Source organism: Panthera onca, chromosome D2 (assembly GCF_046562875.1).
Source record: "Panthera onca isolate mPanOnc1 chromosome D2, mPanOnc1 haplotype 2, whole genome shotgun sequence".
In the NCBI taxonomy this organism is placed as follows: domain Eukaryota; kingdom Metazoa; phylum Chordata; class Mammalia; order Carnivora; family Felidae; genus Panthera; species Panthera onca.
In genome coordinates this window covers 48,005,885-48,031,320 of record NC_138349.1, presented here as the reverse complement: position 1 = coordinate 48,031,320, position 25,436 = coordinate 48,005,885, and the positions used below count along the sequence as shown (strand labels likewise).

The 25,436-nt window shown below is 44.0% G+C and overlaps 2 protein-coding genes across 4 annotated transcripts; one reads left to right on the top strand and one right to left on the bottom strand.

Annotated features, from left to right (window-relative positions):
• Positions 1-415: 415 nt before the first annotated feature.
• DYDC1 (DPY30 domain containing 1) lies at positions 416-16,271 on the bottom strand. 3 transcript variants are annotated; one of them, XM_078434476.2, is made up of 9 exons: positions 16,138-16,268; positions 15,913-15,986; positions 13,772-13,866; positions 13,045-13,207; positions 12,284-12,385; positions 5,753-5,845; positions 3,794-3,850; positions 3,038-3,142; positions 416-606 (listed from the first exon to the last, which is right to left on the bottom strand). In XM_078434476.2, exons 4-9 carry the CDS (start codon positions 13,189-13,191, stop codon positions 577-579), a joined length of 534 nt encoding a protein of 177 aa, XP_078290602.1. In that variant the 5' UTR covers positions 13,192-13,207; positions 13,772-13,866; positions 15,913-15,986; positions 16,138-16,268; the 3' UTR covers positions 416-576. The 3 variants fall into 3 exon arrangements, with proteins under 3 accessions (XP_078290602.1, XP_078290601.1, XP_078290603.1); XM_078434475.2 differs by lacking the exon at positions 15,913-15,986 and having other exon boundaries at positions 16,138-16,271; XM_078434477.2 differs by lacking the exons at positions 13,772-13,866; positions 15,913-15,986 and having other exon boundaries at positions 16,138-16,269.
• Positions 16,272-16,454: 183 nt separating this feature from the next.
• DYDC2 (DPY30 domain containing 2) lies at positions 16,455-25,072 on the top strand. Its single transcript, XM_060642344.3, is given in 4 exon segments — positions 16,455-16,584; positions 20,603-20,759; positions 21,115-21,237; positions 24,571-25,072. Coding segments are annotated over 3 exon segments (528 nt in total). The 5' UTR covers positions 16,455-16,584; positions 20,603-20,612; the 3' UTR covers positions 24,829-25,072.
• The last annotated feature ends 364 nt before the right edge of the window (positions 25,073-25,436 follow it).

The window sequence follows — 25,436 nt, the reverse complement described above, 5'->3', positions numbered from 1 at the left end:
TCACCAGGACGTCTGCTCACACTGGTTGACCCAGAAGAAATGCTGGGTCTTGGTACCCCAGAACTTGGCATCCTTGCCCATCCAGCCCTACCAGTAAGCATGAATTAATGGTCCTACAAAGTATCACTGCCGAGCAAACTGGAGAAATCCTCACAGTCCACTTGAAGGGGGGAGCTCAGATCTAAGGCATGTCGAACACTCCCAAGTCCTGCACAGTGGCAGCCCCTTTCACTCTTCACAGACCGTAACCTTCACCTCGGGCAATCTTGTTCTCACGCACGCGCACACACACACACACGCACACAGTCTTTTCAGCTCATCTCCCATTTGCGCCTTCCGGTTGCTTGGGCAAACTCTCGCTCTTGCTCTCTGAGGAATCCTACAAACAACCAGTTGCATCGGAGAATCCAAAACAACCTGTTAAGGCTACCCTTGAAAGCCCATTTATACAGCTGTCTTTAGAAAAAAAAAAAAAAAAGCAGAGTTCAGGTTTGGAGGAAAAAAATACAGTCGGGAACCTCATGTTTTGAAACTTGAAACAAGCAGAAAAATGTATTGCTCTTGGGTTGGTTGATCTTACAAATCTTGATCAATGTTTAATGCAACCTAAAAGCAGAATAAAAAGTAAATATACTTTAATACAATCAGAACTGTGAAAAGGTACAAGCCAAAGAAATCAGAGTTGGGGTCAATTCTATGTGACTATGTAAATGAAGCTTTTCGATAGTTTTCGAATTAGTTCAAGTAAGATCCAAACTCAGCATGATAACGGTGTTCTCAAGCACAGTGTTTATCAACCCATCCTTTCTTCTCCTTCTCTTGCTCCCCTCCCCCCTTTCTTACTGTTATCCCTATCATTCTTGTAGGGGTCCTCCTCCTGTGTCCACCCCTTAAATGATGGAATGTGTAATGGATGTGCCTGAGCCCCGTCCTGAACATTCTGCACATTCTCCTAGGTACCCGACTCCCTCTCCTAGCTTCACCTAGCTCATATGCCGACGACTGCTACGTTCCTATCTCCTGCCTGGACAGCTCTCTTGTCCTCTGAACCTGTGCCGCACATCAACTGGTCTTTGGCCACTTACATCTGCGTATGTCAGGGTCACCTGAGACTCAACATGTCCACAACGGAAGCCATCATTTTCACAAAACCTACTTCCTCTTCTTACGTTCCTCACCTCAACAAATGGCTAAGCTCTGAGTCCGGTTGGTTGCCCATGGCAGAAACCTGGGCATCACCTTGACTTTCTTCTGTCCCTTATCCTCCCAGCCAATATCAAATCCACTGGGTTCTCCCCATCTCTGCTGTCTACACCCTGATCCTAGCCCTGGTCATCCTGCATCTGGACAATTATAAAACCTCCTAAGTGGTCTCTCTTTTCCACGCGTGCCCACTCAAATCCTCTCTCTCCCCTCTAAAGCCACATCTCCAGTCCTCACATAAACCCTTTCAGTGAATCCCACTGCACTTGCCATACAGAGCACAGTGTGATGTGGCCATTAGCCACTTCTCCAGCTTGGAGTTGCACCATCTCCAAGCTCTGCACAACCCAGCCAGCGTCAGAGCTGGGCCATTCCGTTCTGTGGGAGTGTCTTGCTCTCCCTGTCTGCTGGGCTGAGCTCAGACTAACCCCTTAAGTTTCATTTCCTCAGGAAGACTCATTCAGGCTAGGTCTGTCCTCTTAGAGCACCTGCCCTTGGCCCACGCCGCCCCCCCCCACCCGCCCCGAGGGCAGGAGCCACATCTGTTCTGTGCATTTGTCTTCGCTACCTCCCTGCGTGGTCCCAAAACACAGCAGACATTTAATGGAACATCTCTACTAACTGATTAGCACCAAGCCCTTCCAGTTCCCCCTTGTGAATAGGCCACCAATGCCATCTCTCTCTCGATTACTGCATTAGCCTCCTAATGGGTGTCCTCACCTCTCTCTCTCCATCCTCCCCTCCGTGCTGCTGCCAGAGAGCTTTTCTAAAATGCAGTGCTGATAGCATCAGCCTCCATTGCCTTTAGGATAAAATCTACGGCATCTGGGCACAAATTACCAGGCCTTTCACAGCCTGGTTCCTGTTCCCTCCCCTGCGTGGTCTCTCCTCCTCCCTGCCTCACACCCCCAACTCTCCCCTGTCAGGTCTCTAGCTGACTTGTACTCTCACATCCTCCCCCTCGCACCCCCAGCAATCAGTCACCAACTTCCTTCAGGAAGCCTTCCCTGACAGGGCTCCTCCGCTGGGCTGGCTGTCCCATTTTGTCAGTGCGCATGGTTAGGTCACTAAATACATCCTCTGCCAGGACAGTCCTGGTCTATACCCGCAGGTCCGGCTTAGATTAATAGCTCCCTTGTTCATTCTCAAAGCCTACTGCTCTGGGCAATAAACCACTTGTTCCCTCTAACAATGACTATTAATTGCTTGTCCAATCGCCTGTTTCTCCCCTAGACAAGGTAAAAAAAAAGAAAAAAAAAACTGTTTTATTCACAACAACATCAGGCACAATGCCTGGTACCTAGAAAACACCATGTGTTTATTAAACAAGCATGTGTACTTATATACTGTAAAAGCATGCACTTTCATTAGGATATTTATTTCATTCTAGTGTTTGCTCCTGAGAAACAATAAGCTGGCCCCCAACATTTAACTTAAAGATTATGTATTTCACCAAATGATTTTAAATATATATCTTGAAGAGATTTTGAGATTTTCAAAGCCTAACTCCAAAATATATATACATCACCCTCTGCATATGGCACACCATGACCTCAGCTCCAGCTTCCAGCTACTTTCCCATCAGTGCTGACACATTTGCAAGGAGCCAGACCTGTGCCCAGCCTGCCCCTGGTGGCCAGCAGCACAGGTCCACAAAAGGGCAGAAGGCCGATTGGGAATATGGTCGCACTCGGGGAACTGGTTTCTTTCTATATGACAGTAAGGGCCCATTTGCCATCCAACCCAGGCCTCATAGGCGCTAGGCTTTCCCAGAGTAAAACAAAACAAACAAACAAATCTGTTTTTCACAAAACACTTTCTTAAGGATACTTACATCAGACAGCATTGGCTCATCAAGTTCTTCCACTCTGCTCAGGTTAGGTGCCCCGTACCGATCGCTAATTTCAGCTAGCGTTTTGCCTGAGTCTGGTGTTATATCCTACAATCATTAAAATTCATTTCTAACATTAGATGAGTTCAAAATGAATACGTTAATTTTCTCTGATTTTGGTAGGAGATTTCTGAATTACATCAAAATTCAGCATCATTAATTAATGGAATGAACCAACACCTGTTAATGGAGAGAGAATTCTAGAGATAAATGCTAAAACTTACTTAAATTTAAGAAATTTAATTTAATACAGAAAATTAACATGTATCATTGGAAGTAAACATATGGTCAATAAATATCTCACGACATTCTGGTTTTTAAAAATGGGTGATGGGCATTGAGGAGGGCACTTGTTGGGATGAGCACTGGGTGTTGTATGTAAGACATAAATCATGGGAATCTACCCCCAAAACCAAGAGCACACTGCACACACTGTATGTTAGCCAATTTGACAATGAATTAGATTTAAAAAAAATAAAAAATACAAACGCAAACCAAAAGTCCAATTTTTATCCATTTTGAGATTTTGCTCTAAAGAACACTGTACTTGTGAACTGTTGTTACTAGAACACATACTTGGACTATCAAGTTTGATAATTTCCTTATTAAAAAGTTTAGCTCCTAATGCATCAAAGTTAAGCTTTGCCCCCCAGGACACTCATTCATTTCACGTGACACAGAATAATGTTTCCTTCTCACCTCTGAATGTGAACTATCTTCACTCGTAGGTATGTTTTCTATATTCATTCCCATCTCCTACAATATATAAAAATGAAGAAAAATATTTGAATATACTTTCCATTTTGATTCCATGTTTAATGTTCAAGAAGGTTTATTTTACATAGTGCTATGATCAGTTTAACAGCAAACATGTCATCACTTTTAAAAGGGTGACCTGAATACATTTAGTACAAAACTGCAGCTCACAGTCTCATTTAACACTTGACACTAATAGAAAACCATGTTTTATTTATAATTGAACACGACTCTTTAAAAAATGAAATGATCTGAGACATTAAACCGAAAGCCAAATTATTAGTCAGGGTGACAAGTGACAAAACAAAAACTTTCCTTCCATTTGACATCACTGAATCCTCACCAGAGAGAAAGGGGATATACATTCCCAAGTATTTAAAAAAAATTTTTTTAACGTTTATTTATTTTTGAGACAGAGAGAGACAGAGCATGAACGGGGGGGGGGGGGGGGGGGGGGGAACAGGCTCCAGGCTCTGAGCTGTCAGCACAGAGCCCGATGCGGGGCTTGAACTCACGGACCATGAGATCATGACCTGAGCCAAAGTCGGCCGCTCAACCGACTGAGCCACCCAGGCGCCCCAACGTCCCCATGTATTTATGTGTGTGTGTGCACATGCATGTATATCCACGTGCCCTCCAACATTCAGACTGAGATAACATCAGCATCTGTGTTTTTGTTAACTACGTGTGTTTTCAGACTATGTATAGGGTTTTGAATTTATCTTTTTTGTTTGTGTTTTATCTTAGTATTTTATTTTTTTAAGTAGGCTCCATGCCCAACACGTAGCCCAATGAGGAGCTTGAACTCACAGCCCTGAGAACTGAGATCAAGTGCCTGACACTTAACTAAGCCACCAGGTCCCCTTAATTTATCTTTTTAAGAATCTCATTTTTTATTTCAATCCATTCTTCCACCTTTCAAAAAAGTGCTATAAATAATGATGCTCTATTCTAAGCCATGAATAGACATATTCAATGAAACCTACTTCTATTTTTAATTTTAATTGTGGAATAAATCGAGGCTGGTTATAAACATAGAATATAAAATATCCAGTTGAAAGGTATAACTCAGTCCTTCAGAAGTTTGGTCTATGTGACACATACATTTTGGATCCCAGGGAACATTGGCCAAACTAGAGGTCTGACGTTATACAGACAGTCAATGGAAACAGACTTTTTTTTTAAATTATTTTTTTTAATGTTTTTTATTTATTTTTGAGACAGAGACAGAGCATGAGCAGGGGAGGGGCAGAGAGAGAGGGAGACACAGAATCTCAAGCAGGCTCCAGGCTCCGAGCTGTAAGCACAGAGCCCGACGCGGGGCTGGAACTCACGAACTGTGAGATCATGACCTGAGCTGAAGTCAGACGCCCAACCAACTGAGTCACCTAGGCGCCCCGAAACAGACTTTTTAACATAAGTCCCTGCGTAATTGAATGAAAGACATGAAACAGCCATATAAAAATACTTTGAAACGTAAAAATATTGTTGATAACACATCTAACATGAGGAAGAAATATGCGACTGTCTCAGAGATCAGAACGCCCTCAACGTTACAAAGAACTTAAACTTCAACATCAGCTACCATAGTCAAGGACAACTGTGCCTTGACTAAAATGTTGCTAACATCCCCAAGAGAGAACTCTACTGCTCACAAAGCAGTTTCACATATACGGTCTTGACTGATCCTCGTGAAAAACCAGTAAGACAGTGCTAGTGATATCTTGTTATTCTTATTTTTCAAAAAGGCAAAAGGAGACTAACAAGGTTATAAGACTTGTGTCAGTCACACAGCTAATGTGTAGCACGTCTATGAATCCCACGTTATAACAGCTGGAAGAAACAGTTTGAGGGTTCTAAGAGGTTTTAAATAAAGCGGGCAGGTATAAAACTTCAAATTACCTTCTCTAATTGTTCTTGAGCTCTGTGTAGTTCTTCTACTCTTTGTCTCTCTTTTTCTTGCATTTCCAACTCCAGCTGGAATGCCAGCTGTTGCTGAATATTCAGAAATAAATAAGTCATGTTAAAGTCAGATCAATTGCCAGGAATTAACTCTAATCACTCTGAAATGTCCCAGGATAATTAAGTTTATACCTACGTAAATTTCAGACGCTTACGAGAATAAATGATCACAGCCGCCTAATACTTTAGCTTTTACAAATATTTCCTGAAGTCTAACATAAAAAAGGAAGCTTCCTTAATTGCTAATTTGCAGAAAAGAACAATTTGCGCAAAATCATGTTATTTTCTCTGTTCTTCTTAGAGCAACAAATGAGATTGTCGTACTTTTTTTCAGATAAAATCTCTTCATCCATAGATAGGTCTTCAAATAGCCAAACCTTGGTTACAGAAGAGTGGATGAGAAAACCTTAAGTATATTATCTGAAACCACAGATAATCAACAGCATATTTGGTTCCAACTCAACAGACATGCCACACTAGAATAGGGGTCAGCAAACTAAATTCTGTGGGCCACATCTGAACCCAGTCCTGTATTGTACAGTCCATGAGCTAAGAAAGGTTTTACAGTTTTAAATGAAAATACTGAAAAATACTGAAAGAATAATATTTCGCAACACATGGAAATTACAGAAAATTCAAATTTCGGTGCCTATAAATAAAAGTTTTGTTGCAACACTGCCAGGTTCATTTGCTTACTTATTGTCTGTGACTGGTTTTGCAGAACGGCGGTTGGGTAGTTGCAACAGGGACCATAGGTGGTACTCTCATCATTTTGAGCTCTGCTCAGCACACTACAAATCACAGTCATGCCATTTTATCTCAACAGTTCTTGGAGTGGCATGGTATCACCACACCATGACATTTTTTATAACAGTGCACACCCATCATGTCAAAACAAGAAAAGATGTGGATTTGGAATGTTCCTCTTTGAAGATACAGTGGAGAGTGGATTATTTTATTATCAGATTAAATGGCAAAGTATGGTGCTTACGAAGCAATGATACTTTATTAAAAGAATGCAATACTGGGAATGCAAGCTGGTGCAGCCACTCTGGAAAACAGTATGGCGGTTCCTCAAAAAACTAAAAATAGAACTACCCTACGACCCAGCAATTACACTACTAGGCATTTATCCAAGGAATACAGGTGTGCTGTTTCGAAGGGACACATGCACCCCCATGTTTATAGCAGCACTATCAACAACAGCCAAAGTATGGAAAGAGCCCAAATGTCCATCGATGGATAAATGGATAAAGAAGATGTGGTATATCTATAGAATGGAATATTACTCGGCAATCAAAAAGAATGAAATCTTGCCATTTGCGACTACATGGATGGAACTGGAGGGTATCATGCTAAGTGAAATCAGTCAGTCAGAGAAACAAATATCATGTGACTTCACTCATGTGAGGACTTTAAGAGACAGAACAGATGAACATAAGGGAAGGGAAGCAAAAATAATATAAAAGCAGGGAGGGGACAAAGCATAAGAGACTCATAAATATGGAGAACAAACAGAGGGTTACTGGAAGGTGTGTGGGAGGGGGGATGGGCTAAATGGGTAAGGGGCACTAAGGAATCTACTCCTGAAGTCATTGTTGCACTACATGCTAACTAATTTGGATGTAAATTTTAAAAAGTAAAATAAAAGGGCACATTTTGTAAAAAAAAAAAAAAAAAAAAAAAAAAAAAAGAATGCAATACTACCAGACTAAGCACGTCTCATCACAATATTCTCAGCCCACATGAAAACAAAGGTCAGAAGTATTAGAAAATGTAAGCAGAATTACTTCATCACAGGATTTCTTCACAAAAATTAAAAATAGAAATGAGACTGCAATGGAAGCAAGTTCCCAAGTGGTTCCTTTGTTAGCGAAGCAAAGACGCTCACTTACCAATGATGATTTAATGACGCATTTTGATTTCAGTGTCCTGGGGGCAGGGGGTGGCGTGGGGGTGGGGGGACTTACATTAAGATTTTGGTGAAACAGTTGCTCAGAGTTGATGGCTTTGGGAGCAACATCAACAGGCAATTAAAAACAAGGTGAATTAGGGGCGCCTGGGTGGCTCAGTTGGTTGAGCATCCGACTTCGGCTCAGGTCATGATCTCACAGTTCGTGAGTTTGAGCCCTGCGTTGGGCTCTGTGCTGACAGCTCAGAGCCTGGAGCCTGCTTCTGATTCTGTGCCTCCCTCTCTCTCTGCCCCTCCCCTGCTCATGCTCTGTCTCTCTCTCTGTCTCAAAAATAAATAAAACATAAAAAAATTAAAAAAAAAAAAAAAAACAAGGCGAATTATTTTGAGCGATTTTCCTTGGCTCCTGATGGGTAGACTAATGTTCCCAAAGCTGCTCAGGGGTTACTGTTTACTGGAATCAAGGCTGAGGGTTTTTGTTTTGTTTTGTTTTTTGGAGAGAGAGACAGGAGAGAGGGAGAGAGAGAGAATCTTCAGCAGGCTCCATGCTCAGCGCAGAGCCTGACTCAGGCTTGATCCCATGACCCTGGGTCACGACCCGAGCTGAAACCAAGAGTAAGACGCTCAACCGACTGAGCCACCCAGGCGCCCCAGGGCTGAGTCTGAAGTGACTGAAAGGTCAGCCTCTATGAACAGTCTTCATGGGACAACTACAGGCAAGAATATTTTCAAAGAAGTGGAGAAACACTAATTCAGTACAACCAGCAGCGAAACCTGCTAAGATGTGTTACAACCAATGGTGAACGGAAAGAGGCTTAGTTGGACACGTTTACCAAGCTTGTGAAAACACAGCGTGGAGAGCCTATGAGTCGTGGCCGTATTGCCCACCAACAGGTCCTCTGCAGGAAGCGTCACGTGCTCTTGAGCCAGCGGGACCAGCAGCACCTTTCCTTCACCCTTACGAGTGTGCCCATCATCAGTTCTGTGAATTTCGGTCAGGAACAGAAACCGAATAAATCTAGGCTTGCCCTAGCACACAGCAGTTCCACGGCTTCACCGTGAAGCCGAAATTTGAATTTTCTATACTGGCCATGTATCATGAAATGAAAACACAGTAACAGTTTAGTGTGAATTTTGGGGCTCAGGACCAAGATTGAATTTTTTCTGAATGAGAAGAATCATGTTCAGTCACTATTATCAAACCGTAAATGGCTTTGCAAATAAGCTTTTGCTACAGACCTAATAATGTTTTTAAATCGATTCAAACTAAACATACAAGGTGAAACAGCACTAACATGTAAAAATTTAGCCCTGCAGGACAGACATTTCAAAAACACCTAATGCTTGAATCACCATGTCAAGCTGCCTCATTCACTTCCCATGCAGGCAAAATCTAAAACAAGAAACTAGACCCCCATTCCCACACAAATCTGCAGCAGGTATATTTCCCAATCTCAAACTATAGATCCAGAGTTTTGTTGTTGTTGTTGTTGTTTTTTTTTTTTGGCCTTGATTTAAGTGCAAATTAAATTTCCATATCCCCAAATCCATTTAACTGTGTGATTGAGAAGCTTTTACCAACCTTCAATTGGAAGTGATTAATCTACAAGGTAATGACATGCCAAAAGGCAAAACAAGATAAAAATCTAACAGAATTCTACAAATGCATTCCAGGAGATAAATATGGTCAAAATTATATGCACATGGACTGATAATCAGTATTTGGCAGGAAGCATCTCTAAGCTATTTTCAAAGATGGAATACTAAAATCTCATTACAGATCAGCATTAACAGATAAATATTTTCAATCAATTTTGATGATAAGGAACATTAACTCTGAACTCCAACTAAGTGAAATATTATCTTTAAAAAATAATTTAAGTCTTCCAAGTAGTAAGCCGGATTCCAAAAAGAAAGTTATATTTTGCATTCAATTTTATTTTTTTTATTTTATTTCATTGACACAATATTTGTGGAAATTTGTTCTCTCTTGCTATGTCTGCATAATACTCCATAATACATACATATCCCATTAAGAACACTTAAAAATTTTTTTTAACATTTATTTATTTTTGAGACAGAGACAGAGCATGAATGGGAGAGGGTCAGAGAGAGAGGGAGACAAAGAATCTGAAACAGGCTCCAGGCCCTGAGCTGTCAGTACAGAGCCCGACGCGGGGCTCGAACTCACGGACCGCGAGATCATGACTTGAGCCCAAGTCGGACGCCTAACCGACTGAGCCACCCAGGCGCCCCAAGAGCACTTTAAAGCTATGCTTTTAAAACACATCTTTTAAAAATAATACATTTTGACAAATAAAGAGATAATAAACAGGAGTTAATATTTATTTACGAAAGGTCGTTGAAGGGAATTTCTTCGTAATTTTGTATCATGCACACTAGGATAAAATTGATGGGGTAGGTAGCCGAAGTGCAAGAACACATCACTCAATCCACTTGCAGATATTCGCAGAGGAAGTGAGATAACTAATCTCTCAACAACAATGCAAAATGTACTTGGTAAATACCAACCACATTGGTCATCAGAACCAGTGTAACATTTTCGGGAAAATTTCAAAACCTAATTCCCTTCTTCACACATGAGTAAAACCATTAGAAAAGGTATTCAAAAAACAAAACAAACAAACAGACAGACCAGCTTTTATACCTCCTCAGTAAGCTCTTAAGTAGAAAATGGCAGTAAAAATACTTCCCAGTTCACAAGGGCCCAGGGTTTACTGGAGAGTGCTTAAAAATCAGTAGCACTAATTGTGAGAGCAGGGAAGTGACCAGAGTCCTGAAGCCCAAGCTCACTTGATCCAATGGACTCCGAGCGCCTCTATGTTTCTTTGCATCTCGGTCTCACTCTCTCCCAAGCTCTTCTCTGGTGCTCCCTCCTCCTGACCCATGTGCCCCTTTTCCTCGTCTCATCTAGTTCTGCCCACCAAGCTATTTCTTTAACTGGTCATAAAATCTTCTGGAGACTATTACTGTTATCTTCCATTCCCCATACAATGCTCAGGGTTCAATGCACAGCGGATCACTTCACGCTGGTCAACAGGATACCGCGAGAGGAGTGCTTGATTTCTAGTATGGCCAACTTGGATCTAAGTAAGACAAAGTGGATGAGTCAAAGAACGTTAAGTGCCTCTACATTTGTGACGTAACTGCCTTGGGGAAGGAGAACTGCTGAGAGGTTCTCCTTATTCTGATAGAAGGGGGCAGACACTGGCTGTAGAAGCTGAAGAACAAGGGCAGCATCTCAAAAGTTGGGGCAACTACAGCAGACACTCACCCATTTGGATGATCGTTTGACATCCAACTCAATGCTTTGCCACCTCCTGATAGGGAATTAGCCAAATGATTAGATAAAAAGAAGATTCGGAAGCAGTAAAGTTTTCAATAGCCATATCTGTCTAAGGTGCCTAGAATGTTCTAACCAGGTATCGGGTATGAGAGTTTAGGCAGAGAAACTATTTGCCATGTCTATACTCTCCTTCTTATCCACACATCCAAATCACGGGCTTCTTTCCCTTTCGCATATGTGTAGCTGTGACTCGAGACTCTAGAGTTAAGTACTACGTGGTAGAATGGTAAGGATAACCTAAATTTAGTTCAGAGGCTCTGCATAAATTAAATCGGTCCAGAAGCCACTCTGGAACTTTCCCTATCTTGTTTACACTCCAGGACTCATCCCTTAAACCGTTCTCTTACCAACATCTTCAGCTTTCTAATCCTGTTACCCCAAACCTACTTCAGTCAAGGGGTCTGCCCCTTCCACATCTTCACTCAAATATCTGGCCTTAGTGGAGAAAACCCATAATCATAAAACCAAACCAACTGGCAACATTATAAACGCCTGGTCTCTAACTCTAACAGGGTACTCCATGCCACCAAGCAATGCTAAGTTTCCTGGTCAACTCTAACATCCTCCAAAGCCGCCATTTCAAACCCTCACCGCTCTTCCCATACCTCCCACTTCATCACCCCATTCTTGGAAGATGATCATGGTCTCTACTTCATAAAGAAGAGTCATTCAGAAACTGCTTTCAACTTTGTGCCACAAAACCTATACGCCCACATGTACCCAGACTATCCTCTCCCCATTTCTTAACGTCAACCACTCCCTTCCCCTCTGCTCCTAAAAAAACCCAACCTCCCTCCTTGAAAATCCCCTTGAAAGCATTACCTCCGCTCACTGTCTCCCCCATTATCCTCCCCCCTCCCCAACACACTGCTCCTATCAAGGTCACCAGTGGCCTTGAATGAGCACTTCACAGTCTTGCTCTCACTCAACCAGCAACTGACTCCTCGGGTCTCACTGAGACGCTCTCTCCCCTTGGCTTTCATGAGAACACACTCCCTGGGTTTCCTCCTACCCCAGCTGCTGCTGCTTCTCTAGCAAAGCAGGCATAAATACAGAAACACAGAAACATGAAGATAGAAGAAAGCCATTCGTAACTGACTAGCGATGGGGAGTTTTTCACCATTTGGGTCGCACCACACTGAGGCTGACCCCACTAATTCCAGTCACCCCTGAACCCCCACGCTTGTCTCACCTGCTGAATCAGGAGCTCCTCTGCTTTGAGCCTCTCCATCATTTCCTGCTCTATCAAAGCCAGTTCTCTCTCACGCTCCAGGTTGGCCATTTCCTTCTGTCTCTAGCAGTGTTCAAAAATAATATCAAGTGACTAAGTGGAGATAAAACAATTTGTGAAAACAATCTTGAAAGCATGTTAATCACCAACAATGGGGAAAGGGTAAGCAAATTTTACTTCACCCGTGTGGAAAATGTGTAACAATTTGGGGAAATGTGTGTTTTATTTGAACAAAGAGCATAAAATTAAAATCATACAGTGGGTATGTTCACGATTATGTAAAAAGAAAAACTACAAATGTATAGAAATGTATAGAAAAAAGACTAGAAGAAAGAGGTCTTCTCTGGGTATTTTTTTATGTTTTTGATATTGTCCAAGTTTTTCTATAATAAACATGCTATTTTTATAAACAGAAAGAAATAACACTTGAACTTTTTAAAAAAGCAAATCGGACCAATTATTTGACTCTTCTACTTTTTTTTAATGCTTATTTATTTATTTGGAGAGACAGCACATGCAAGTGTGCATGTGAGCAGGAGCAGGAGAGGGGCAGAGAGAGAGAGGGAGAGAGAGAATCCCAAGCAGGCTCCATGCTGTCAGCTCAGAGCCCGCCGGACGCAGGGCTAGGTCTCAGGAATCATGAGATCGTGACCTAGTCGGACACTCAACCAACTGGGGCCTCCCTCACTCTTCTAATTTTCTACAAGAAGGTCCCCACTTACCAGCTGCTCCATGGTCACATTTTCCTTGTATTTGTAAATCCACAATGCTAAATATTCTACTGGATCCACTGGGCGAATTCTCGCCACTTCTGCAAGACCTTGAGTTAGACACGTCCCAAGGCACTTTTGAAGATATGTCGACTCCATTTCTCACCCCTAACCTCTAAAAGGTAAATGTTTGTGCATCAATGCAGGAAATGTTCAGTAAGGCACAATAAAAGTAGAGTCCGGCGAGGCCAACAAAGCGTTACATCCTGTCACCAGTCGTGGGCGCCCCTCCCCCCCCTGGCCGGGATGACACAAAAAAGCTGGCTCTGGGAAACTTCTCACAGTTTCCAAAAGGCCTCCACAGATGTCACTACAACTAACACTAAGATACGCTTTCAAAATCCTGGAGGGCTTTCGAGTCCAGGAGTCAGAGAAGAGCGGCAAACAAAACCCCCAACCAGCAAAAGGAAAGAAATAATAAAGATTAAAGCAGAAATAAATGATACAGAAACTAAACAACAACAACAACAAAACAACGACAAAAAAAGAAAAAGGGACACTGTCGTTGGGAGCTGACTATATGCCAAGCAATGCATGTGTCACTTAATCCTCACAACATGGGTAAAAAATCGGTATTATTTATCCCCACTGTGTGGATGAGGAAGCCCAGACACAAGGAGTGTAAGTCCATATGGTGGAGATGGGTTTCATACCCAAATCTTGATTCCAGAGCCATTACCTTCATGACTAGGATGTTCCTCCCAAGCCATGGGGGTCCGTTTTAGAAAACATCACAATACTCCACCTCAAGAGACCACAGAAGTCCATGAATCTCTAAGGACAAAGAATAAAAAGAATTCAACCTTCAAAGGATAGCATAAGAGGCTCCTCATGCTTTGGCCCCAATTTCTTCGCCCGCTCACCTCCAGACATCTCCTCTGCCACCAGCACATCCTGGGCTCTAACTATACTGAACATTCTGCCATGCTGCCAGTCACCCCTTGCACACTTCAGTCTCCAAGACTGTTGTGCATAATGATTCCTCACCATCTCCCAGCCTGGGAAATGTCTCTCCTCACCCGCAAGATGTAGGTCATCTCTCATTCCCTGAGCCTTCCCAAGCACCATAAAGAAATTCTTCCTTCTCCAAGCAACTCACACAGCACCTGTCATACAACCTGAGAATCATCTGTGTACGCGCATGTCCGTCCTCCCTCTAGAAGACAAACTCCTCCAGCTCCTCAAGGAGTGTGTTTTAACCACAGGGCAGACATGCTGGTTCCCCATGGAGCAAGTGAACGAGTTTCTCCATTCTCCCAATAATGTCCCAGTCTATTCAGTTATGAAGATGGGACAGGAATAATCTTAGACCAGATTTAATTTTTTTTGAGAGAGAGACAGAGCATGAGCAGGGGAGGGAGAGAGGGAGACACCGAATTGGAAGCAGGCTCCAGGCTCTGAGCTATAAGTACAGAGCCCGACGCGGGGCTTGAACCCACAAACCGTGAGATCATGACCTGAGCCGAAGTCAGATGCATAACCGACTGAGCCACCCAGGTGCCCCAATCTTAGACCAGACTTAAAAGAGAGAAGAGAGAGAGAGAAAGAGAGAGAAGGAACGAAGGAGGAAGGAAGGAAGGAAGGAAGGAAGGAAGGAAGGAAGGAAGGAAGGAACAAGGGAAGGAAAGAAATGTAGCAACAACTGCATCTCAGGTGCTTTGAAAAAACTAATCACCCTCAAATTACCCTCACAGCGTCCAGTCTCTTCTGAGAATCTAATGAGATATAATCGTTGTTCAACAAATATATACTGTGTGCCTATATGTCAGACATGAGCAATTATAGAGCAGAGAATGCCAGCATGTCTGGTCCTGTCCCTGGACAGATGCACCTAATATTCCGCATAAAATTTCAGAAACAACAACCTCCTGAGGTTCATCCATAAGCCCCACCTCTTCTCTCTCATTTGATGGTGATGAGGGTACAAAATGGTATAGTCCCCATGGAGAGGAATTTAGCAATATCTAGAGAATTAAACAGATATTTACCCTTTGAACTATCAGTCTCACTTCTGGGGATCCTATCTTGCAAAAATATGGAGTGATGATACATACACATAGTTATTTTGCACCGTTATTTAGAATAGTCAAACTGGGACTGCATCCAAAACTTCTTCATTAAGGGACTGACGAAATACAGCAACACAATGAATTACTGTGCATATAAAAGACACGAGGAAGGTCTCCCTATTTTAGAGACCTGGAGTGACCTCCAGGACACTGGGAGAAAAAAAAAAAGCAAGGTGCAAAAATTGTATATAGTATGTTTTGTATTAACAACAGCAGTGGAGAAAGGAATGTGTAATATGCGTACATAAGTGCAGCCATAAAAACTTAAACTCTAAAAACTGGCACAAATGAGCCTAATTCCCTATCGAGCTGGCATGGGTGTCTTAACCATACAGAGAGAATGACAGTATTACAGATAGTTTGAGACGCGGTATCTTCACTGTGCTTCTTCCGTGGGATATACTCTAAGGACAAAAATAACTACATTGACAGGTCAATGTCATCTGAAGTGGAGTAACACAAAACAGGCAACAGATTCCTGAAAATAAATGGGAAAGGGACCATGTCCCCAAAGAAGAAACCTCTGGCCTAAGAGCGGCTCCCAATGGAGGGTCAGTCTCGGATCTATGGGCATGGCTTAGCAGAACCCAGGTAACATCTGCTACCTCGCTTGGCATGTTTCCTGTCCATGAAATGACAATACCCATACACAAAGGATATTTGTGTTCTTGCAAGGAATGTTACTTATCATATACACCAACGGGCGCATCGGCGCAAATAGAAGAAAGCTCTTTCCCACAGAAACAGCTACCTCAAGCCCGTAGAAGTTGTCACAAGAAGTACAAAGAAGTCCTTTTGCCCATGCTTAGGAGAAAGCCGGCCGGCCTAGTGAGAAAGGAGGGGCCCGGGTAGAGTTTCCAGTCCTCTCCACCCGGCGGCGCAGTGCCGCCAGCGGGGTTGAGGGGGAGGGGAGGGAAAGTAAGAGGAGGAGGAGGAGGCGGTAGCAACGGCGGCCGCCCCCAGGCGCTGCACTAACCTCGCTCTGCTCGGGGAGCCCAGGCGTCGCCTGAGCCCCACACCACTCACAAGGTCCAACGGCCCGAACCACCGCGCGCGCGGGACCCCAGCCAAGCGCCAGCAACAGGTCTGGGCGGCGCCCGCGCGCTCAAAGTCGCTAGGCATCTCCCGTCGCTAGGCAACGAGCGCGCGCCTCGGGACGCGAGAAGGCGCGCTGCGGCGGGGAAGGGACACCGGCGCGCGGGGCGCGGGGGCGCGGGGGCGCGGGGGCGCGGGGGCGCGGGGGCGCGGGGCGCGGGGCGCGGCAGTGAGCGGGCGCTCCCAGGTTGGGTGAGTCCGGGCGCCAGCGGGCTGGTGGGCGGGGGAGCGAGCTCGCGGCGGAGAGGAGCGTGCGCGAGACTGGGGCGCAGAAGGCGCGCGCGGGGTGTGGCGGGGGCGCCACGCAGAGGGGGCAGCGCCACCGTAGGTGAGCCTAGACTTTGCAACCTGCAGGCTGGGAGGAGCGGGAGGCCGAGAGGAGGATTGGAGCGGCGGACAGGCCCGCGGTCACTGGGAGAGACCTGTCCCCCAAGGGCGGGAAACCCCTACAGCCCCCAGCCAGAGGAGACAATCGCCATAGTTCGACGGCCCCGATGTTTTGACACTTCGCACCTTTGCGAGTGCCGGTGACCTCTGCTTGGTTCCTATCAGAACCAGCTCAGGCGCTCCCACCTCCCGGAAGCCTTCCGACCTACGCCATTGCGGAGCCATTGCAGTCTTCCCAGGCCTAGTGGTTTGGGCCCAGAGCTCTGCTAGCGTCTCCCAGGTTCTGTTTTAATTTATGTTGGGCAGTGCTGGGCAGGGGAAGCCTCACCAAACGTTGGTTGAGGCAGTAAGTACCAGACTGGGCACCGACCTATGGACAGGAGCTTGGGCTCTTGCCTGAGCTAGCACGCGCCAGGGCCCTCACTGATTAAGTCAAGAAATATTTCCTGAACACCTACTGTGTGCTTAGCACTGGGAAGAGTGTCAACAAAGACCATCTCTATGCCGACTGAGTTGCAAGGCCGTGAGCAAGGAGGCGCAGTGTAAAGCAGACCCTCAGAGGAGCTCTGGGAAAAAGAGCCCCCTCCCCCTTGGTAAGTGTGCCCTGAGTTTGTGGACAGAGGGCTGCGAAAGGCGTCCCTTTGGCCTCTCCCTCCCGAGGCCTCACACGGTGGTTCTGTTTTTCTGGCTCTACTGCCTTTGCAGCAAGGCCTTGTAACTGTCAGGTCTCCTATTTCATTGAGACCCTTGTTGAAAAGGTGCAGTGTCCAGCAGATGCTCACTCCAGAAAGGGTTTGCCCCTCCTTTCCTGCGGAGAGACTGGTCCCGGAATGCAGAGTTGGTGATTCTGGCAGCTCTCCAGTGGTGAAAGCCAAGTAGGGCTGTAACAGAATCACCTGGGGATTTTGCTAAAATGCAGACTCTGAATATGGAGGTGGGGGTGGGACCTGAGAATCTGATTTTTGACAAGCCTCCAGGTGATGAAGTCCTGCAGATCACGGACCGAATTTTGAGTAAAAGGGGTGTAGAAGATAGCTTATCCAGGTGCATTGGTTCAGGTGGGCCGCACATTAACAGAAGTAGAACACCTTGTACCCCCACCCCCACCTTCCACTGTTATCCCAAACTTAGTAGCTTTTTTTTTTTTTTTATTTTTTTAACGTTTATTTTTGAGACAGAGAGAGACACAGCATGAACGGGGGAGGGGCAGAGAGAGAGGGAGACACAGAATCGGAAGCAGGCTCCAGGCTCTGAGCCATCAGCCCAGAGCCCCACGCGGGGCTCGAACTCGCGGACCGCGCGATCGTGACCTGAGCTGAATGAAGTTGGACGCTTAACCGACTGAGCCACCCAGGCACCCCCCAAACTTAGTAGCTTTAAACACACATTTATTCTCTTAGAGTTTTTGAAGCCGGAATCCAAAATGAGTCTTAAGAGGGCTAAAACCCACACATCCGCAGGGCTGGCTCCTTCTGCAGCCCCAGGGGAGAATCCGTTTCCTTGCCTTTTCCAGCTTCACAGGCTACCCACGCTCCTTGGCTCCTGAATGACATCACATTTTTGCCCTCAACTTCTGCCATCACACCTTGTTCCCTGTCTGACCTTAGTGTGTTCCTGTTATAAAGACCCTTGGGATTACAGTGTGCCTATCGGGATAAGCCAGTATCGTCTTCCCAAATCAAAATCTTTAACTTCATCACACCCGCAAAGCCCCTTTTGCCACAGAAGGTAACCTCTTCCATAGGTTCTGGTAGACACTTTGGGGAGCCATTATTCAGACCTACCACTAAGAAAAAGCGCATTTTCTTACTCATATTTCAATGGCCAAAACCGGGAAATTTAACCTTGATACACTTCTATTATGCAATGTCCAATTCCTATCTAGTTTCCCCAACAACATAATTCAAAAGAATTATGAAATTCTTTTTTTTTTTTTTTTTTTTTTTTTGGTTCAGATTCAATCCAGAATCGTGTGTTCGGTGCAGTTGTTAGGTCTGTTTAGGCCTCTTTGCTCTGGAATGGTCCCTCCTCTTTTCTTTGTCTTTCAAGATCTTGACATTTATAAGAGTAAAGGCCAGTTGCAAGACTGTCTCTCAACTTGGCTTTGTTTGTTATTTCCTCAATTAGATTTGAGGTTTCCATTTTGGGCAGGATCCACAGAAATGTATTTTATCCCACTAAGAAGTGCATCACATCAGGAGACACATGATGTCACTTTATCCCTTTATTAGTGATGTTTACTTAGATCGCTTGATTAAAGTTGTATTGGGCAGGTCTCGTCACTGTAAAGTTCTTGTATTTCCTTTTGGAATTAATACACAAATTGTGAGGAAAAACTTTGAGACTATATGAATATTCTGTTTATCAAATATTCACTGAGTTTTAGCACTCACTGATGTTTCGGCTTGATGAAGTTATACTGTGATGGGTACAAAATGTTGATTTTTTTTTTAACGTTTATTTGTTTTTGAGAGACAGAGTGCAAGTGGAGGAGGGGCAGAGAGAGAGGGAGACACAGAATCTGAAGCAGGCTCTAGGCTCTGAGCTGTCAACACAGAGCCCAACTCAGGGTTCGACCCCACAAACCATGAGATCATGACCTGAGGCGAAGTCGGACGCTTAACTGACCAAGTCACCCAGGTGCCCCCAAAATGTTGATTTTTTAAATACTCCCATTATTCCTTCTATGTTTATTAGTTGCCCTATCTCAGGGCACCTGGGTGGCTCAGTTGGTTAAGCATCCAACTTTGGCTCAGGTCATGTCTCGTGGTTCACGAGTTCAAGCCCTATATCAGGCTCTGTGCTGCCAGCTCAGAGCCTGGAGCCTGCTTCGGATTCTGTGTCTCCCTCTCTCTGCCCCTCCCCTGCTCGTACTCTGTCTCTCTCTCTCTCAAAAATAAATAAAACATTAAAAAAATAAGATAAAAATATTATTCACTTTATTATTTGCTCTTTGGGACATAAGATATGTAAACTTCAGGAATACAGAGTTGGTCCGAAATAGGCCAGGTGTCAGTCTATCTTCTTTTATGTTATAGTCTTCCACTGTAATAGCTAATACTTATTAAACACTTCCTGTGTGCCAAGCTAAGTGCTTTACATGTATTTATTATCTCTTTTAATCCCCACAATTATGAGGCACATACATTTATTATTCTGTTCTGCAGATGAGAAAATTGAGGCTCAGAGAGACCGGGTGAATTGTTGAAGATCACACAGCTAATAAACAGCGGCACCAGGACCGGAACTTGGTCTGTCTGTTCCCGAAGCCTGTGTTCAGACTGCTACACTACACTGCCATCCCTAACTTATGATCTGACTCAGCCTACACGGCCCCAGCTCTTGAAATCTGACTAATAGCAAATACCGGGGCATTAACTCAAGCTCATGCAGTTTCTTGCTTGAGCACTAGACAGCAGAATATTGTATTAAGTGCTGGCAGGGCCCTGACTATGGGTAGCTGTGGCACCTGCCATTTTCCCTTCCTCTCCTCCCCAGGGCTTCTCAGTGGTCCCTTATGAAATAAATAAGTCTGTCTTATCTATGTCACAGATGACTGCAGCTTCCAACCTCACAATAGCACAGCTTGCTGGGTCCTTAGAGCCGCTCTTGGGGCCTCCTGCCCGCTCAGTTATTTCCTCCCTACTCAAGGGTAGAGACGTGGGGGTAAATGGAGACCTTAGCCTCCCCTAATCACCAATAAAGCAAGCTCCTCTCGGGCCTGATGACCCCCAAGATCTATTATTATCTGACTTAAGACAGCTGGAGAGCTTTTTAAAAAGTCCATTTGAATATAAGAATGATAGGCAAATATGTATTTATTGGCTCTTTTGGGAGGGGTGGCGTCCCAAAGAATCTCATAGTTATCTTGAAATGAATCCGAATTGATTAGAATGTGTCTATCTTTAAAATCAGATCAAATTCACAAAGTAGCGTGACTCTGCTTTGATGTTTCCCAGGCCCACAAGGATGGAAACGGACTACCTGAAGAGGTGCTTTGGAAACTGCCTGGGCCAGGCACTGGCAGAGGTGGCGAAGGTTCGGCCCAGTGACCCCATAGAGTACCTGGCTCACTGGCTTTATCATTACAGGAATACCTCTAGAGCAAAAGAAGAGGTGTGTGTGTGCACGGAGTCGTCTTGGGGACGGCTTCTCAGCTTCCTCAGAGAAGTTTGAAATCCAAAGCAGGATCCCAGAGCTAGCCCAAAAGGTTTCTTGGTTTATTCAACCTGGGAGATCGCTTGGGCCCAGATATTCTTGAAGTCTGGGGCGTCTGGGGGCTAAAGAAGGAATCCAACTCAGAGGAGTTGTGGAATTGGTAGATTTGGAGGTACCAGCAGGCAAAAGCTAGTTACAGGAGCAAGTTTCAGAGGCCTACAGGACCCGAGTCTGTGGTCTATCCCAGCGAGGGCAGGCCTATTCGTACAGGCTTCCCAGGGACTGACCTGATTCAGCTCTCGTATCACCCCAGGATAGCCGAGAGAAGATCCGGCAGAAGGAAGAATATGATAATAGCCTCAAAGAAACCGAGATGACAGAAATGCTGAAGCAAGAAGAGTGTCAGATTCAACAGAAGTATGATAAGTGTCACCAGGTAGGCAGAAGGAACTCAGCAGTGGGGGTGTACGCATCCCAGTGATGGATATCTGGAAATCTGTAAGTCCTCTAGGCCCCAGTGCAAAGTGCATCACGGCTCCTGTAAGCCTACCTTTCCCTCCTTATTCATATGTTTATGTATAAACCCGTCTTATTGGCAATCCTTGTCAACGAAAAAAGAAAATGTTTAAAGGCAATTCCATTTGAGATTTCAGGAAATGCCTTAGATGTTACTGGTTTTAAAAAATCAGATTTAAAAACAAATCTGCTCTCACTTAGAACAAATATGTTTCCTTACAAGATCCTTTGAACCCTTTTCAAGTATTATTCAGCATTCCAGAAACCAAATATGGTTATCAGTATATACTTCAAGTACATTATTGTATTCATTATATACTATTAAGTATTTTATTTCCTCTGCGCTACTTATTTATGTATCAAACCACAGATGCCTTCTCTGTGATGCTTTAATACTGGTCATAAATTGTTACCTTCTTGTAGTTGGAAACAGCTGTATGTTCATTAGTCTGCCAAGCTTATCTTTTATCTCCCGAGATTTTTGCCATAATCTTCCGAAAAACATCTTGTGCCTATTTTGCGCTTTCTTCAAAGTGCGTGATATCTGGATAGGAAATTGACTTACTGGGCTTGATATCTGACGTCTTTCCACCTGTCACCATATCCTGTGTGTTAAAATCTTTAGTGCAGTTTTGTACAATCCACTAGCTTTTGCTGGTTTCCAAAGCCACCTTTGATGAAGAGACATGAAACTATTTAGCTTACATACACTTAGGCTAATATGCTCAGCTTTCCTCATCATTAATAGATGTATTTTTTTAAGTCGGATGTTTTAAAGGTAAATCAAGTCAAAAGAAAGGTAGGTTCATACCCCTGTTTGTCAATAGTCCAAAGGAACTCTCACTCAGGAACATTTCATTCTTTTTCTTTTTCTTTTTCTTTTTTTAACTTTTTAAAGCTTATTTATTTATTTTGACAGAGAACAGAGCACACGAGTGGGGTAGGAGCAGAGAAAGAGAGAGAGAGAGAATCCCCAAGCAGGCTTTGCGTGCAGTCAGCACAGAGCCCGATATGGGGCTCGAACTCACAAACCGTGAGATCATGATCTGAGCCCAGGTCAAGAGTCGACACTTGACTGACTGAGCCACCCAGATGCCCCGGGGAACATTTCATTCTTTGAGCAGTTGCTGGGAGATGGTAGTGCGGAGGTTGTGAAGCCGAAGCTGTCATCCCCTTACCGCCCCCCTCATCCTTTTCCAATATCACGCTTCCCTGTTAATAGAAATATGAATATATAAGGCAGGGAAAGACTTCCAAAACTCCACCCTGGTTTTAGGATACCTTTATTAAAGAAAACTTTGCTCACGTGAATATTTTGAATCATCCCATTGTGTTGCGTGCAGGAGCTATTACACCCTGTAGCAATATTCCTTTGCAAGATTTAGATGAGTAAAAGGTATGCTGTTCTTTTGCCAAGTGTGAGACAAAGGCGATGGTGAGGGAAGATGGGCGGGGGAGCCAGCATGATGCCAGGACTAAGTGTCAAGTTTTCAGTTTCAAGGAAGAATGCGTGTGCAAATCGTGATCATGGAAAGTGATGCCCTTTGTTAGAAGGAAGTAGAGAGACCCAACGATGATCGGGAAACAACGCTTCCCTTGAAGAGCCACATCATCCACAAGCAAGTTGCTCTCAGAGTATGAATTGAAGGAGCTGGGTAGAGAGGGCAAAGAAGTGGAGATACCTCAAATAAGGTGAAATTCTAAGTTCTCGTTTCTCACCGGCTCAAGGCAAATGGCAGACTATTCCTGGCTACTGGTCATTTTCAGATTTTGAGTCACTAGTACTCTGAAATCTGGTCTCAAATAGGCCCAGGAGGAGTGGAATAAGATTTCAGGGCGCCTGGGTGGCTCAGTCGGTTAAGCGTCCGACTTCAGCTCAGGTCACGATCTCGCGGTCCGTGATTTCGAGCCCCACGTCGGGCTCTGGGCTGATGGCTCAGAGCCTGGAGCCTGCTTCCGATTCTGTGTCTCCCTCTGTCTCTCTGACCCTCCCCCATTCATACTCTGTCTCTCTCTGTCTCAAAAATAATAAATAAACTTAAAAAAAAAAAAAAGATTTCAGCAGGCCTGCCGATGGGCTTTTGTGCACCTACTCAAAGCTTTGCTAAACTTACCTTACTATCTTAAAACCATGATCGCTTGCATATACCTTAGAAAGCCTTTGAGTGCCCCAGATTGAATACTCCTGGTCCAGTCGATGCGTCAAAAAGAGGAGTACAGACAGCACTGCGTGTGGTAGAGATCATAGCTAATTATAGCCATCAAGAAGAGGTGGCAAGAGAAGGTGGTATTTGAGTCAGGCCTAAAGGAAAGCTAGCAAAAGTTGCCCTTGTATTTCTCTTTATTAAGCTGAGGTAGTTTTAAGTAAGTAAACCATAATTCTGTTTCTATGTTGGAAAACGATCCCTTTTATATAAAGATGTGGCCATACAAATGTTTTATAATTATATTTTTATGGAATCAATACATAGATTTGCAGGGTGCCTGGGTGGCTCAGTCGGTTGAGCCTGATTCTTGATTTCGGCTCAGGTCATGATCTCAGGGTTTGCGGGATGGAGCCCGATATTGGGCTCTGCGCTGCTTGGAATCCTTTTTCCCTCTCTCTGCCCCTCCCCTGCTCATGCCCCTCTCTCTCTCAAAGTAAATAAACATTAAAAAAAAAAAAAAGATTCTTTCTCTCTCTCCCTCTGCTCCTCTCCCCACTCCATGTTTTCTGTCTTTAAAGACAAAAAACAAAAAAAACATAGATTTGCTGTGTAGACGCATAGCACTTTGAAGTTGGAAGGTTCTTTTCGATCTCATGGGACTGCAGTCACATAGATGCCAGACTGTTTGATACTGTGTCATAGGTCACTGAGACTGAATTTATTTTTTCAATCTTGACAATATTTGTGATAAGTGTTTTAAGCCCTTTGTCATTTTAAGGTCTCTTTCTATTACATACTTTTTCCCTAGATTATGATATGTATGTCTAGTAATTATTCCTTATGTGCTGAACATTGTAGATGATACTTAGTAGGGAGCCTAGATTATGTAGTTTTCCTTTAAATGGTGTTGAGTTTTGTTCTGGCAGGCAGTAAAATTATTGGTGAATCATCCTGATCCTATCTGATTTGTTTTATACTTTGTGAGAGCAGATCTGTTTAATTTTCTTATTAGTCTTGGGCCTGAAAATGGCAGTGTTGTGTTCTTGGCATATTGAGTGTGTTTTAATCTCTGCTAATGAACTCTTTTCCTTTTTTGTTTTGTTTACCCACTGGTATCTGTAGCTAGCTCCACAATGAAGACTGTATTCATACAAGAGAACACAAAACCCGTTGAGAAGGATGGCTTGAGGCAAGAATCTTTGCCAGGTACTTCCAATATGGTTCCCGGAATGCCTCAATAGATTCCTTCTTGAAAGACGTCTGGCCAGGCTGACTGCAGTGTTGAAACTCCACAAGAAATAAATTCCTAGGCTTTTCGGCATAAAATTGCTCCCAGAATGCATCCTGGCTCCAAATCTCCTTAAGTTATCAAAAGGTGGCTGATTCTCATGATGCTTCTCTCAAAGCTACAAGCTCAGAGAGGGGCCAGCTAGGGCTCTGACCTGAAGATGGTAACTGTGTGAATTAAACCAAAATTTGAGGGACTGTGGAGGGGGGTGTCTGCAGGGACTCTCCAGCCAAAGTTCTGTTCTGATAGCCATGAAAACCCCTTAATCATGTAAACATTTCAACTACTGATAGGATAAAATAAACTCATGAAGATTTCAAATAAGTAACCAAAAGACTTTTTTCTCTTGATTTATCTTTTTTTTTTTTTTTTTTAGATTAGACGGTAAAAACATCCATTTCATGTGTTCATGTCTTGACTTAAAATTTTTTTTTAATGTTTATTTTATTTTTGAGACAAAGAGAGTATGAGCAGGGTAGGGGCAGAGAGAGAGGGAGCACAGAATCCAAAGCAGGCTCCAGGTTCTGAGCTGTCGGCACAGAGCCGGATGTGGGGCCTGAACCAACGAGCCGTGAGATCATGACCTGAGCCAAAGTTGGACACTTAACCAACTGCGCCATGCAGGAGCCCCGTGTCTTGACTTTAGATGAATTTTTTCAGTCAGGTCCCCGAGTGTTTACACGT

What these genes read in the sequence shown, in the direction of transcription:
- DYDC1 (XM_078434475.2), bottom strand. Translation starts at nt 13,191, where the DNA reads ATGGAGTCGACATATCTTCAAAAGTGCCTTGGGACGTGTCTAACTCAA. An exon ending in ATGTGACCATGGAGCAGCTG is followed by an intron (nt 12,386 to 13,044) that starts GTAAGTGGGGAC and finishes GAACACTGCTAG; the next exon opens with AGACAGAAGGAAATGGCCAA. An exon ending in AGGAGCTCCTGATTCAGCAG is followed by an intron (nt 5,846 to 12,283) that starts GTGAGACAAGCG and finishes CTGAATATTCAG; the next exon opens with CAACAGCTGGCATTCCAGCT.